Here is a 14,148-nt window from a genome sequence, read left to right as displayed (position 1 = left end):
ACAATGGATGAATACATTTATTTAAATGTAAAATTCTGAAAGGTAGCCCACATTAAGTCAGAATTCCAATAAATAGCTATGGCAAATCACTATGGATGGAGAGCATTTTATTCCACACACCGTTATACAACAAAAACATGTATAGCATGATATTGTAATAATTTGAAATGTATAACATATACTCAAACATTTCATATATAACTGTCTGACTCAAATGTTTATTTAAAAACAAGGGTGGACCCTGCCTGACCATGAGGTGGGCCTTCAGGTTTTTTCAGTGAACATAATTTTCTTCAAGACGTTCAGGTTACAGCCCACAATTAGCCAAACTGTCACGGCGGGGTGTGCCGATGTGTGCGGAAACAGGACCCAAAAGCAGATGATGACGAGGGATAGTAATGATTAACAGAAAAGTGAACCTTTATTGCGATGACGGCAGGAAATAAACCAAGAGACCAAAGCAAACAGGCAAAACACTAAGAAACAAAACACTGAACTGACAAAACACTAAGAAACAAAACACTGAACTGACAAAACACTAAGAAACAAAACACTAAAGGTACTAAGACAAAAAACTATAACTATGACCGAGGTGGAAAATAAACAGGCTATGACTATGACCATGATTCTGGTGAGAATAAACAGACGAACTGACAATGGCATGAAGAAAACAAAAGGCTTAAATACAGACATGAGGTGATCAGGGGAAGTGGCGACACATGGGGGAAAACAGCTGACAGACATAAACCTAATGACAGGACCAGGAGAGGAAAGCTAAATACAATGAACAAAGAACACATGACATTGTCAGAATAAAACAGGAAATGACAACACAACTTAACAGACCTAATACGTGATGAAATAAATAGAAAACCCCAAAACATAGAAAACCCAGGAACAATAACTGCCTAAACTAAAGGCAAATAGGAAATAACACAAAACTAACAACATCTCAAAAAATGAGAACAATACAAAGAAAGCTCAAAGTGCTGGGTCGGAGACCCAGCCTGTGACACAAACCAGCCCAAATTTTCCAATATTATCCAGATTCTGCCTATGGGAATAAGATGATGTTCAGAGTATGGAGATAATGTAGAAGCCCAATGGTTGAGGAATCCTCAAAATTAAAAACCCAAATCATAATATGTTCTCATTGCTTTGTTTATTAATTGTTTTGGTGCATTGCTGTTTTGAAAATGATAAGTATTTAAATGTATTACAGATTAAAACAGGCATAGGGAAAGTAATTTAAACATTTATCCCATTACTTAATACAAGGTATTGTTCCACATTGAATGTGATTTATGTTTTACCTTACCAAGTAGGTTAATATAATTGTCTAACCAAGTTGTAGAATTATGGTACGGTCCCTGGCAGAAAGATGAGCATAGTCACCATACTGGCTTGGGTGGTGTGGATAACTGGGTTCAAAAATGCATGAAGTTTACATTTGTGCTTAAGTGACTTTTGTATGCATGTCACCATTTACCAGATTGTTTATTTGTTTTCTTCTTACTGCTTGGCTTCATCTCCTTGTTTAGTATTCTGTTGGGTTCAATGACCTTACCCGCTCCATTTTTACTTTGTGCTGAAAAACAAAACAAAACAGTAAGCATATATTTGTTGTATTAAATCTCTTATAATGTAATGTCAAATGCTCCTGAATGTGGTCAAGCAACTAATGGACCTTGAAATCTTGAATATGGTTTCTAAGATAAATCCAGAGTCGCAACTATGACTTTTAGTTTAAGGTGACACATGTGAATGTGGAATATGGCTAGAGCTATTACAGCTGATATTAAAAGATACAAGGCTGAATTTTTCTCCAAACAAGACTCCGGTGTAGTGATGGGATTTCCGGCTCTTTTTAGAGATCCGGCTCTCTCGGCTCGGCTCACTAAAAAGAGCCGGCTCTTTCGGCTCCCGAACCGGCTCTTCAGGTTATTTTGTTGCTTTCATTCATTTATTATTAACAACAATATAAAATTATGCACAAAATGAATTACTAATGTTTAAAAACGTGTTTTCTATGTATATATGTTCATTATATAAATCTGCTTTTATTTATTCACTCCACATAAAATTTAAAAAATAAATTATAAAATACAAAAACCTACCATTTACAATTTAACTTTTAAAATTTAAACTTTAAATTTAAAAATACCAAGTGCCCAGTGCTCAGCTCAGTGGGTAGACACACTGGCAGCTTCACTTATATCACACTTAATTCACTGTGTTTTATCTTCCCATCGCACTGATGAGTGGACAGTTTTCAGGTGCCCGTGCACCGGCTCTATATGATATCCTTTTCTTGCAGACTCTACACTCTGCCTATGTATTGTCAGTAAAATTTAAATGGTTCTAGATTTTGCTTCTTTTCTTGGTGTCACTCATTTTCTTTACTCCACCTTTCTAATGTGACGACATTGTCTCTTGTTGTTGCTCCCGGCTCTCTTTCTCTCTCTCTCTCCCTGCTGCTCTTTTCGTGTGCTACTGCTGTTGCGAGTGTAACTACCGCCCCTAGCTCCTCCCTCTGCTCAGAGGCGGGAGGGGTGCAAACGCAAGGCTCTGTTTGCGCCCCTCCCGTCTCTACTCAGCGCAAACACAAGGCTGACGTGCAGCGAAAAAAGTGAGAGAGAGGGCAAGAGAAAGTAAAAAAAAAAAATCCACGGCTCCCAATAAGGAGCCGGCTCGCATCGTTCACTTCAAAGAACCAGCTCTAAGAGCCATTTCGTTCGCGAACGACCCATCACTACTCCGGTGACTGGTCAACTTTCCACTCACCACTGATTTACTGTAGAAAGAGGATGAGAGCGTAGAGGGAATACTTCAGAAGCGCAAACCAGGTAAATAAAGAGTAGTAGATCAGCCCTCCACACACCAACTATTTTCATCTCTCTTGATTAATCTCATCTCCTGTCTCCTGCAGGGCAGCTTCCTTTCTAACATCCTTCAACAAACCTTCCTCACTGTCCCTTGTTTGCACATGCCCAACACAACCTCAACCTGGCCAATGTAGAACAATGTAGACATTTTTTCCAACATGTGCAGTCCCAATGATATTGTTCTTCCTAATCCTATCCATTCTCTCCACCCTCAAAAAGAATCCCAGCATCTTTGCTTTTCCCAAACTCACCTCCAAGAACTGCAATCTATTAAGAACTCTGCTGCCCCCTTACTCTACTGCACTCACTCTAGAGACTATATCACCACATCCTAAAAAGAACATTACTGGCTGCACACTGACTATAGTATTGAGTGCAAACTCCTAATCAACTTTTAAGCCTTCAACAACCTCGCCCCCGCCACCCTGAGGGATTGTCTTTACTGTCACTCTCCCACAACACTGCTAACACTAACCTCCTTACCCCCATCATCAAAATCATAAATCTGAGGGTACAATCCTTTGCCACTGCTAATTGCACCCTCTGGAACTTCCTCTGCTCATTAGATTCTCTCTAGAACTTTAAATCACAGCTCAAAATCACCTGTTCAAACTAGCATTTCCTACCTGACCATCCTCCAAAACTGACCTTTCTATTCTGTTGAGCTGGTCTTTAGAAAGATCCTTGACTTTCTTTAAATTACCATTTGGACAAAGGTAACAATCACTGGAAAAATGATAGTAATGAATTATCTTTTTTTTTTTTACATAAAGATAGCAAAGATAGCAAAAGTGTCTAGGAAGTAGTTACAAAGGTAAAAGCTTCAATAAATGATGACAAACACATACCTGGAGGTTCCTTGACAACTTTCTTCATCATTCTAGTATCTATAGAATCTGTAATAAAGTCTATTAGTCATGTGATTTCATAAATTGAACAAAGTTGAGACTAATCACATTGTACTTACCAATCTGTGGATATACAAGATTTCCTTCATTGACCTCACGCTCCGCTCCGACCTCCTCACGCTCCGCTCCGACCTCCTCACGCTCCGCTCCGACCTCCTCACGCTCCGCTCCGACCTCCTCACGCTCCGCTCCGACCTCCTCACGCTCCGCTCCGACCTCACTTTCTTCACTTGAATCTGTCAACTGTAGGTTATCTAACAAAATAAAAGATTGTCTTAATGAATTATAAGGTTATAGTGCAGGAAACGTGTATAATTCTTAACCTTAACACCACTTTACCTTCGATTTCAATCTCTTCAAGTGTTTTGCCTTGAAGGCTTTTGAGAGACCCTTTCTCCATGGCAATCAGTAGTTTGGATATTTTGGCAAGCTGGGTAGTAGCCTCTGGAAGTCTATAATATTCGCGATGAACACGAATATCATGACCTAGGAAGTTGGCAACTTGGTCTAACTCGTGATTCTTGAGGTTTAAGATCTGAGACAAAGTTACGACATGTTTGCGCAACTGCGTTGAACGTAGGTGTTCAGGGTTTTCAGCCCCACATTCAGTCGCATAAATCCTCAAACAGTCCTGTCCTCTGTAGGGAGTCAGACAATGAGGTCTGGCAAACAGGAATATGTTTTCTGCCAGAACACCACAGTCTTGTCTTTTCTCTGTCAGCCGTGTTATGGCATTCACCATGTCTGGTGAAAGTAGCACTGCAACCTTGCGTCCTCGTTTACCCCTCAATTCTACACGACTGAAGTGTTGACAAAGGTAAAGTTCAAATTTTGTCAGTCCAATTGCAACATCCTTGTGCAGGGTACTAGTGTCTCTCTCCTGGAAGCCATTCAGTGTCATCTTTGAAATTTCTCCCCCTCTTCTCCTGTTAAATAGTATTACATTTGCCATGGTAGCTTTACAAAGTTCACTGTATGATTTTGGTGAACTATGCTCTTCCAAGTCCTTCAGTGCTTGTTCTGTAGTCTTCTCCAGATGTCTATGAAGACGCTGAACATCTTCTGTGAAAGGAAGTGTGGAAGGCTTGTTGAAGTGCCGCTCGTTTAGTGTGGTTAATGCAGTATGGGAGATGAGTTCTGACCACTTTGTAGCATAAAGGGTTTTGAAACTCTGGGTTGACTTTATCAGTGCACTGTCTTCTGCCATCAGTGCTCTGCAATGTATAATATCACAGACTTTCTGCAGTGAGTGTCCCAACTTTAAAGCAAGGCTTGGAGTCGAGTAGCAGTTCTTTTCTTCATCATACCCACACACCTTCTTAACAGCTTTGATAACCACATTGAAATTTGCAGGTCTTACAGCATCCTCAAAAGTGTGTATTGAGCATTCTTTCCGAAGTGTGAGCAGAAGTCTTCCACATTCTCGGAGTGTCTGGCGAATGTAGTCAAATTTGGTGGGATCTTTCCCATGTTTGTTAAAGAATGATTGAGCAAGCTGAAGAATAGAGAAGTCACTTCGCACAGTAGAAGTTATTTCATCATCTTTCATGACAGCTAATATCTTCCAAACACCGGGGGAAACTTGCTGACACAGAGCTGACTCACTCATACAGGCCAGGGACAAGACCTTTTTTCGTCCCCCCTCTGAATTGGCCTCCACTGGTTTTGAAGAACATTTACGAACATGTCTCCAAAGATCTCTTTTAAGATATAATGCCTCGCAATAAATGCAGTGAATATAGTCTTTTCCTTTGTAGGGTTTTTTTGATGTGCGTCTGGTTTTTAATGATCCAATCCCACTTGCGATGACCTCCGAGTTATGTCTGTGGTTTCCTTTGTTTCGCAGCTTAGAAAGCATTTTCAAACGGTCTTTGGACTTCTTGGGAAGACTTAAAACTCGAGCAACATCTGCATGTGATTTCTCATGAGTTTTTAAATGACGTGTAAACTTTGTCTGTAGTTTTCCACAAATGTAGCAGTATGTTTTGTTTCTTAGTGAGGAGGATGTTTTTAAGGAATCTTCAGCCGTAGTATTAGAGTCATCAACAATGCCTTCAGCATCAGACTTTTCTGCTGTGGCAATAACCCCTGATACGTCGAGCTGTCTTGTGCCAATTCCATCTTCAGATATTGATTCGGCATCTTCTGAAATTCTTTGTCCTACTCTCTCTAAAAAAACTTTCTAGGCGAGGTCTTTTCGTTTTGCAAGCAGATTGACTGCTGGAGATCTCAGAGTTCTGTACTTGTTTGCAACTTATATTTAAAGGCTCTGATTTGTTGTCCCATGAGCTGTCTGAGTCAGCTATAGAATCTGGCACATATTCCTCTTCTGATGAAGCCCCCTCACTTGAACTATCTTCACTAAAGACCTAATAACAATCAAAAACACAAAGTAAGACTTTGTTTACCTTACATATTTTACTGAGAAGAATTCTGCAAAAACACTTACCTCTGGAAGAGGTTCAGTGAGGTTCACCTTGTGGCTAACATAACATCTTTTGTGCCAGGACTGGTAGCAAACTAGACAGAGAAAAATTAAGTTAATAAAAGAAAGGTAGTTAAAGCCGCTTTCCCCAATTTAAAAAAACAGGCTAGATGGAAGCATAAACACAGTCAAGAAGGCTCCCCCCTCCCATTGGATATTATCCATAGGCCACACCCCCTGGTGTGCTTTGCTGCTAAACAGGCCAGTGCATAGTGTGGTGGAGCCATGTTAATGTAGAATTTAAGGAGTCAGGAAAGACTGTTCTATCGTTTTTCTGGACTGAGCCATGTTATTGGCTGATGGTTTTAGACAAATGCAACAGAACCACTTCATTTTTTTTCTTTAATCTCCAAACAACATTTATAGCTATGCTTTGTTAAAATGTTGTTATGAACATGAAAAAAAAATATGTTAAGCTAACTTGTTTTTGCAAATTGGGTATAGCAGCTTTAATAATGACATGGTAAGTAAATATGTAAAAAGTGCAGATGTAAAAGGTTCATTATGAACATATATCATATTTACTTATGGATTAGTTTTTATAGTGTTCCTTATGGATCATATTTAAGATATTCTAATGTACCCAACCTTCCATAATTAAATAATTACCTTCACATCTCACACCACTCCATTTCAGAGGCGAAAAAGGTCCTCCACATGCAAAACATTTTTCTAAACTTGACATTTCGTCAGGGACTAGATCATGATCGCAGTCCTGTTTGGTAAAAAAAAACGAAAAAAAAAAACAGTGTAATCAAAAACAAAATTCATACTTTTGTGATGTAAAATATCACAACCAAATAGTTGTTTTGGTTCCTCTTTAAAAAGGAGTTAAGGACGGAAGAAAAAAAAAAAAAAAACAGGTTCAAGTGTTACTAAAACTATTAAATCAATTTTTGTAACTTTTGCAATGCAAAATTTAAAGGGAAAAATACCTGCTGTATATAGATCAATTTTCAAAACAATTTGTTCTTCTAGGTTTTATATTATGGTATATATTACAAAACCACAATGAAAAGAAAATTCATTGTGGACCCACAACACCCAAAAAAGATTAGACTTACAATTTGTTCTTTCTGAAATGAGAAGATGTGTCCAAAGTTTTGACTGGGAGTGTAAAAAAGTATAATTAAATCATGAAGTCATGAATCCATCATCGGATGGCCTTTACACAACAATGTTACATAAATGTGCTTAGCATTAACAGGAAAGAGTTTAGCGATTGTTTCGGTTGTATTTACATGCTCCTTCCTATAGTAAGCTTCATTCTTGCTCCTTGATCAGCTGAAATTCAAATATGCGATCTAACTACATCAGAGTTCATTTCAACCAAGCCGAGAACTACGTCTTTATGCAAACCAGATTTAGGGTTGGGGTTTCATACTTCTTGTTTCAAATCTCAGTCCTCCTAATGCGTGCATCTTACTTGGTCAAGATAACCAAGGACCCACATACCTCAATACTGCCTAATAACTAGCACCTCAGTCTACAACTAAAACAATCTGACACTGAAACTCCAATTTACCTTTGTTGCGTCGTTAGGAGAGGAACTGGCTGCATTCTCATCCACAGCCTGAGATGCCACCATGTTGGATTTCTAAGGAAGAAGCATGAATAATGAATGGCAGTCTTTGGGTCTAGCCAAGATGAATACAGTCCTCCTAATGTCTGGACCTGTCCAGTTGAGTAATACACAGGACCCGTGTGTGTATGCACAATTGCCAGAGTAACTCTCATTGATCTGAATTCATTTCTAAACTCAGTCCTCCTAATGTCTGGACCTGTCCAGTTGAGTAATACACAGGACCCGTGTGTGTGGGCGCACTTGTAGGTAGAACTCAGTTGTTTATACTTCCTGTTTCAAATCTCAGTCCTCCTAATGCGTGCATCTTACTTGGTCAAGATAACCAAGGACCCACATACCTCAATACTGCCTAATAACTAGCACCTCAGTCTACAACTAAAACAATCTGACACTGAAACTCCAATTTACCTTTGTTGCGTCGTTAGGAGAGGAACTGGCTGCATTTTCATCCACAGCCTGAGATGCCACCATGTTGGATTTCTAAGGAAGAAGCATGAATAATGAATGGCAGTCTTTGGGTCTAGCCAAGATGAATACAGTCCTCCTAATGTCTGGACCTGTCCAGTTGAGTAATACACAGGACCCGTGTGTGTATGCACAATTGCCAGAGTAACTCTCATTGATCTGAATTCATTTCTAAACTCAGTCCTCCTAATGTCTGGACCTGTCCAGTTGAGTAATACACAGGACCCGTGTGTGTGGGCGCACTTGTAGGTAGAACTCAGTTGTTTATACTTCCTGTTTCAAATCTCAGTCCTCCTAATGCGTGCATCTTACTTGGTCAAGATAACCAAGGACCCACATACCTCAATACTGCCTAATAACTAGCACCTCAGTCTACAACTAAAACAATCTGACACTGAAACTCCAATTTACCTTTGTTGCGTCGTTAGGAGAGGAACTGGCTGCATTCTCATCCACAGCCTGAGATGGCACCATGTTGGATTTCTAAGGAAGAAGCATGAATAATGAATGGCAGTCTTTGGGTCTAGCCAAGATGAATACAGTCCTCCTAATGTCTGGACCTGTCCAGTTGAGTATTACACAGGACCCGTGTGTGTATGCATACTTTTCAGTATAGCCTTTATTCATTTAATACTATTTATACTTATACTGTACTATTTACATTATACCTTGCTTCTCCATGGCCAGTTGGAATCACCATAGTTATAGGTGATTTCTTCTCCTGGACCAATATCTTTGATTGCAAACAAACAGATGGGGCCTTCCATCCACTCTGGTAACTGTCATTTTACTGTTTGGATTCACATTATCGTCATTTACAAGTCTGCCAAGTGAGCCGTCCTCTCTGGTAGCATCAACACTAAAACAAAAAGTATACAATAACAATTACACTCTGTAAAGAAAGTCATTAAGTATATTAGGTTGTAGAACGTCTGAATAACATTTTAATATTCAATTCAAAATATTATTTGAATATTATAATTTGTAAACCTCATGTATTTTATCCTTTATCAAAGCAGTTACATACCATAACTGTTTTCCATTGAACTTGAAATCAAATATGAAAACCTTGAGTGCATCATGGTAAAGTTTCATTCGGTTTTCTTGTTCCTCTTTAGTTATGATTTGTCCTCTGTACTCAAAAAGAAAATCTCCCTTTTGAAATGACCGACAGCTGAACACACCGCGACCTAAAGACACACATCAAAAACAAATTGGGCAATAAACTATAAACCATTTAATTAAAATCCTTCTTGTTTTTAAATATGTTTTTTATTTGATTATATTGTATTATTTATTTTGGAACATGTAACATGTTCATAATTCCTTGGGGAAAGACAAGGAAAAAATAGAAATATAATAATAATAATAATAATAAAACAAGTATAATTATATTCGTGATTATTAATTTTCTCATGCATGGTATGCTACAAAAAAACTACAAAAAACATAAAAATTTCTATTTTGAGAAGCTGACTGCATTCTTTGGAATCAACTCACCTTTAAATGAATCAATATACCTCACATCAAATCCTGCCTTGTCTTCACCTAAGGAGCAGTAATACCTAGCATCTTGTATGGGATTTATTTTAGCTCTCCGTGGCCTTGTTGCCGCCATCCCCTGCAAAGATCAGGTATTAATGACTTTAGAAATAACACATTATACTACAAAATGTATGTAGACATAGAAATAAACAGATCGAAAAATCTATTTATGTTGGGGAGAGCTCCCCTAAAGGTTCCAAATATCTGTGTTTCCCAACAGTTCCTCCTATCTTGTATCACTGTGTGTCAGAGGCTGCATGCCCTACCTGTGGAAGTTCTGTTTTGTATATTTTATTTGGTCTAAGGTTACTGCAAATCTTAATGAGTTAATTTTCATATCCACATTTCCTTAACCTTTTATATTTCTTAAAGTTATAAATTAAAATAATGATTTAGTATGGTTGAACAATAAGCATATTTGTCCTACAGTTTTTGTTTCATTTGTAAAATATTTTCTGAAAACAGATCTCACTAGTTTTAAAACCACAAGTTTTGTGATGCTAAAACCAAAATTAATCAAACCAACAGCAACAGAATGTCAAACTTTTGCTACTAGCATGCTGGCTAGCTAAACTGTCAAAAATTAGATGCTTTGGTGTATCCGAACGTAATATAATAACCTATATTACTTTGCTTTATTGGATGAATATATTTATATAAACATCATGTGTAAGGGAATTTGTATGGTTCTCACCTGATCTTCCACGAAAGCAGTAAGATAAAAGCTGTCTCATTAAATCCTCATGTCGTGCACCTGAACTCTTTAGTGTCCTCTTCTTCTTCTTCTGCTCTTTAAATGTTCATGGTGGTTGGCAACCAGCGTAGATGTACATTAGCGCCCCCATAGTGCTGAGGAGTGGATATCATTGGCCAAGAACAGTGGATTAACACTGGGATTCTTGCAAATAGAATGCTATGATGTAATAGAGTTAAATTGCTCTAGTGCATTCTGACATAACTCACTTGGAATATGTAGACTTAATAATACTGTATAAAATGTAATTTTTCCAAAAGACTGATATTTATGCTTCTAAATTTTTAAAGAATGAAACAAAAGTAGTAAATGGGGATGATGAGTTTTAGTAACAACTTCAAAGTTATTTGGCTAAAAGAGTTTTAAAATTCAAATAATTAACTTGGACCAAAAAGGCATATTATTGCTACAATGAGATTGGTGAATAAAAATAGATTAGACCACAGATATTTAAGTATTGCAGCAATACAATTAATTTTCATGACCTTAAGTGTTTTTGTGATGCTTTCTTTTTCTTTTTAAATAGTAAAAACTCATGACATAATTAGGACAAAGTTTATAATGAAATAGAAAAATCTTTATTATTGTGGCTGGTCTGGGATGCTGCTGCAGGTGAGATGGACTCACCTGCATTGTATCTACAATCTGTTACAGCAACCGTATAATTATTGTAATTGTTGGACAGCGCGAGGGAACGACCGGCTCAGGTGAGCCACAGGCTGGTGCGCTAGCGGGATGGGGGTGCCGCTGGAAGCGTGGGCGGTCCCTGGAACCACCTCGTCACCAGCGCCGCTAGATCTACAGGCGAACGCCCAGGTAGTCACTTCCCCGTGGCTGGGCTGGGGCGCTGATGCTCCAGGCCTATTCCCTCGCTTGCTCATGGAGGGGGGGGGAGGTGGCTCCTCGGTCTTAGTCGGGGGAAGAGGGTATGTGGCGGGGCGTGTTCTGCGATGCCGCTGCATGTGAGATGGACCCACCTGCACGGCATCTATAATCACACCACGCTGGCTTAAAACTTGTGCTCTGCTTGTGGTGTTGTTTGTGGTGATGTGTACGGCAGACACAAACATACCTTCCCACCCTCATACACACAACCACAAACACTCGGCCCTCACCCAACGTGGACACAGACATAAATGGACACTGTACACACAATCACACTCCCCAAACATTCTCTACATCCCAGGTCCAGGTATTCTTGCCCCGGAGGGGGAACTCATACCCAGACCCAGATGTTGCCCTCCTCCCTGAGGTGGAAATCAAGCAGACCGTCCCCGGCTCCGCAGTGGCAGGGGGCCGCTGCAACCCAGGCCTCGATCAGATGGCCAATTCCACCTTCAGGCCCCCCCGCCCTGACGGCTGGCAGAGAGTGGGGCTCTGTGAAGACCCCATGCCTCCCTCCGCTCGCTCATATGTAGTGTTGCTGCGTGCTGTTCTAAAGTGCATTTAAAACACGGGAGGAGATGTCATCTGTTCTTTTGATATTCATCAGAACCCTGGCTGCAGCATTTTGGATCAGCTGAAGACTTTTAGTTGCATTATGTGGACTTCCTGATAGTTAAGAGTTATAGTAATGCAGCCTTGAAGTAACAAAGGCATCAACTAGTTTTTCAGCATCACTCCTGGATGGGATGTTTCTAATTTTAGCAATATTACGGAGGTGGAAGGAGGAGACCCTAGAAACCTCTTTCATGTCAGATCTAAATGACATGTCTTTGTCAAAAAATAACACAGAGGTTCTTTGCTTTATTACTGGAGGCTAATTTAATGCCATCCAGATGAAGGGACTGACCAAGTAATTTGTTTTTCTGAGCTTCTGGTCCAAAGACAACTTCTGTCTTGTCGGAATTCAAAAGGAGGAAGTTTGAAGACATCCAGGTTTTTATGTCTTCCAAGCATGCCCGTAATCTTTATAACTGATTAGGTTCATCAGGATTTAGGTGTGCATAGCTATGGAAATTTATCCCATGCTGTCTAATGATTTTACCAATAGGGAACATATATATAGTAAAAAGGATCAGTCCAAGTACAGAACCCTGTGGTGTACGCCACAAGTAACCATAGAGGTTGAAGAGGATTTATCATTTACGTAAACAAACCTTGAGTCTGTTGGACAAGTAAGATTTAAACCAGCCTAGTGCTGTTCCTTTGATCCCTGCAACATTTTCAAACCTTTCTATGAGAATATTGTGATTGAATGTGTCAAAAACAGCACTGAGGTCCAGTAGAACCAGAATGGTCACCAGTCCATTATCTGAGGCCATGAGAATATCATTAGTAACTTTCACCAGAGCTGTTTCAGTGCTATGATGAGCTCTAAAGCCAGATTGAAACTCTTCAAACAGGTCGTTATTGTTTAAGTGCTAACACACCTGATTGGCAACTATTACCTCAAGAATTTTAGATATGAAGGGAAGATTAGATATAGGTCTATAGTTCATTAAGTTGTCTTGATTAAAAGAGGGTTTCTTAAATAGAGGTTTAATTACAGCAACCTTAAAATCCTATGGTACGTATCCATTTTCTAAAAATAAATTCATTATATCCAAAACTGGAGCAACAATTAAAGGAAATACCGCTTTAAATAGTTTGGTTCGGGATTAGGTCTAACATGCAGGTATGTATGTAGACCATGTCTACATACCTAAATATCATAGTTCAGCTGTGTGCAGGCAGGAACGAGGAAAAGGACCCAAAATGCAGACTCTCGGAAGACTGGAGTGAAACTCAAAAACGGCAGCTTTATTGCTGGTTGGAAAATAAGAGACAATACAAAACTAATCCACGGGGAGACACACAGCACAGGATTAGTGCCGTTTACGACGCGACAGGGAGCACAGAAAATACAGGGCTAAAATACACAGGGCATAACGAGGGGAATGAGAGGCAGGAGGTGAACACTGGTGGGAGACATCAGGGCTAACGAGACCAAGGAAGCAAAACTGAAAACACTGACATGAGACAAAGGCTGTATCCCAATTCAGGGTCTGCAGCCTTAAAGTACGCAGCCTCAACGATCCTCAAAGGCTGCGTACTCAAAGACCGCTAAGGCCGGAAGTAAGAGGCTTGTGAAATGGGACGGTCTAGCCTCCATCGCGCTGCCCAGGTTGCCTAGCAACCATAACACCAATCGCTGGAAACGTTTCATACAGTTTTGTTTGACAGAAATGAAAGAGAACATATTTTGTTTGTGTGTTTGTTTCTACACGAGCTTTGTGTGATTTAATAAGTATCTGAGGCTGAGACCACAGGACTGTAAAACATGATTGTTGGCCTTCATATTTGTACTGCAGTCATTTAAGATTAGCTAGTAAATAACAATTAGCTAATGTTGTTCATGAGACTAAAGTCAGTGTAAATATGATATGGCCAATATTATAGTTATTATATTAATCATCATAAGCCATTACAGCAGTGAGTTTGAACTCTCAAATCAAATCACTTCTACAGCACATGTGAGTGAAATTCATGTGAGTGAACTCTGTGTCAAATACTGATTTTCAGTAAAGATTCAAGTTGCA

The 14,148-nt window shown here is 39.3% G+C and overlaps 1 protein-coding gene and 1 long non-coding RNA gene across 2 annotated transcripts in view; both read right to left on the bottom strand.

Annotated features, from left to right (window-relative positions):
* LOC308397807 (uncharacterized protein) overlaps positions 1–7,877 on the bottom strand; it is a 9,193-nt gene extending 1,316 nt beyond the window's left edge. The window contains exons 1-7 of the mRNA XM_080883933.1: positions 7,804–7,877; positions 6,888–6,993; positions 6,243–6,313; positions 4,133–6,162; positions 3,853–4,047; positions 3,734–3,781; positions 1,490–1,588 (exon numbers count right to left, since the gene is read on the bottom strand). Of these exons, the coding sequence (XP_080740059.1) occupies positions 1,490–1,588; positions 3,734–3,781; positions 3,853–4,047; positions 4,133–5,651 (1,861 nt within the window). The 5' untranslated portion in view covers positions 5,652–6,162; positions 6,243–6,313; positions 6,888–6,993; positions 7,804–7,877. The remainder of the gene's footprint in view (positions 1–1,489; positions 1,589–3,733; positions 3,782–3,852; positions 4,048–4,132; positions 6,163–6,242; positions 6,314–6,887; positions 6,994–7,803) is intronic.
* Positions 7,878–9,083: 1,206 nt separating this feature from the next.
* On the bottom strand, positions 9,084–13,239 carry LOC308397212. Its single transcript, XR_013971701.1, has 4 exons — positions 10,568–13,239; positions 9,829–9,949; positions 9,356–9,518; positions 9,084–9,187 (listed from the first exon to the last, which is right to left on the bottom strand). It is a non-coding gene; the product is annotated as an uncharacterized lncRNA (long non-coding RNA).
* Positions 13,240–14,148: the final 909 nt, after the last annotated feature.

The sequence above is a fragment of the Rhamphochromis sp. 'chilingali' genome (assembly GCF_963969265.1).
Source record: "Rhamphochromis sp. 'chilingali' genome assembly, chromosome: 5".
Taxonomy (NCBI): Eukaryota; Metazoa; Chordata; class Actinopteri; order Cichliformes; family Cichlidae; genus Rhamphochromis; species Rhamphochromis sp. 'chilingali'.
Note: the sequence above shows the minus strand (reverse complement) of the source record. Positions and strands in the feature narration are given on the sequence as shown.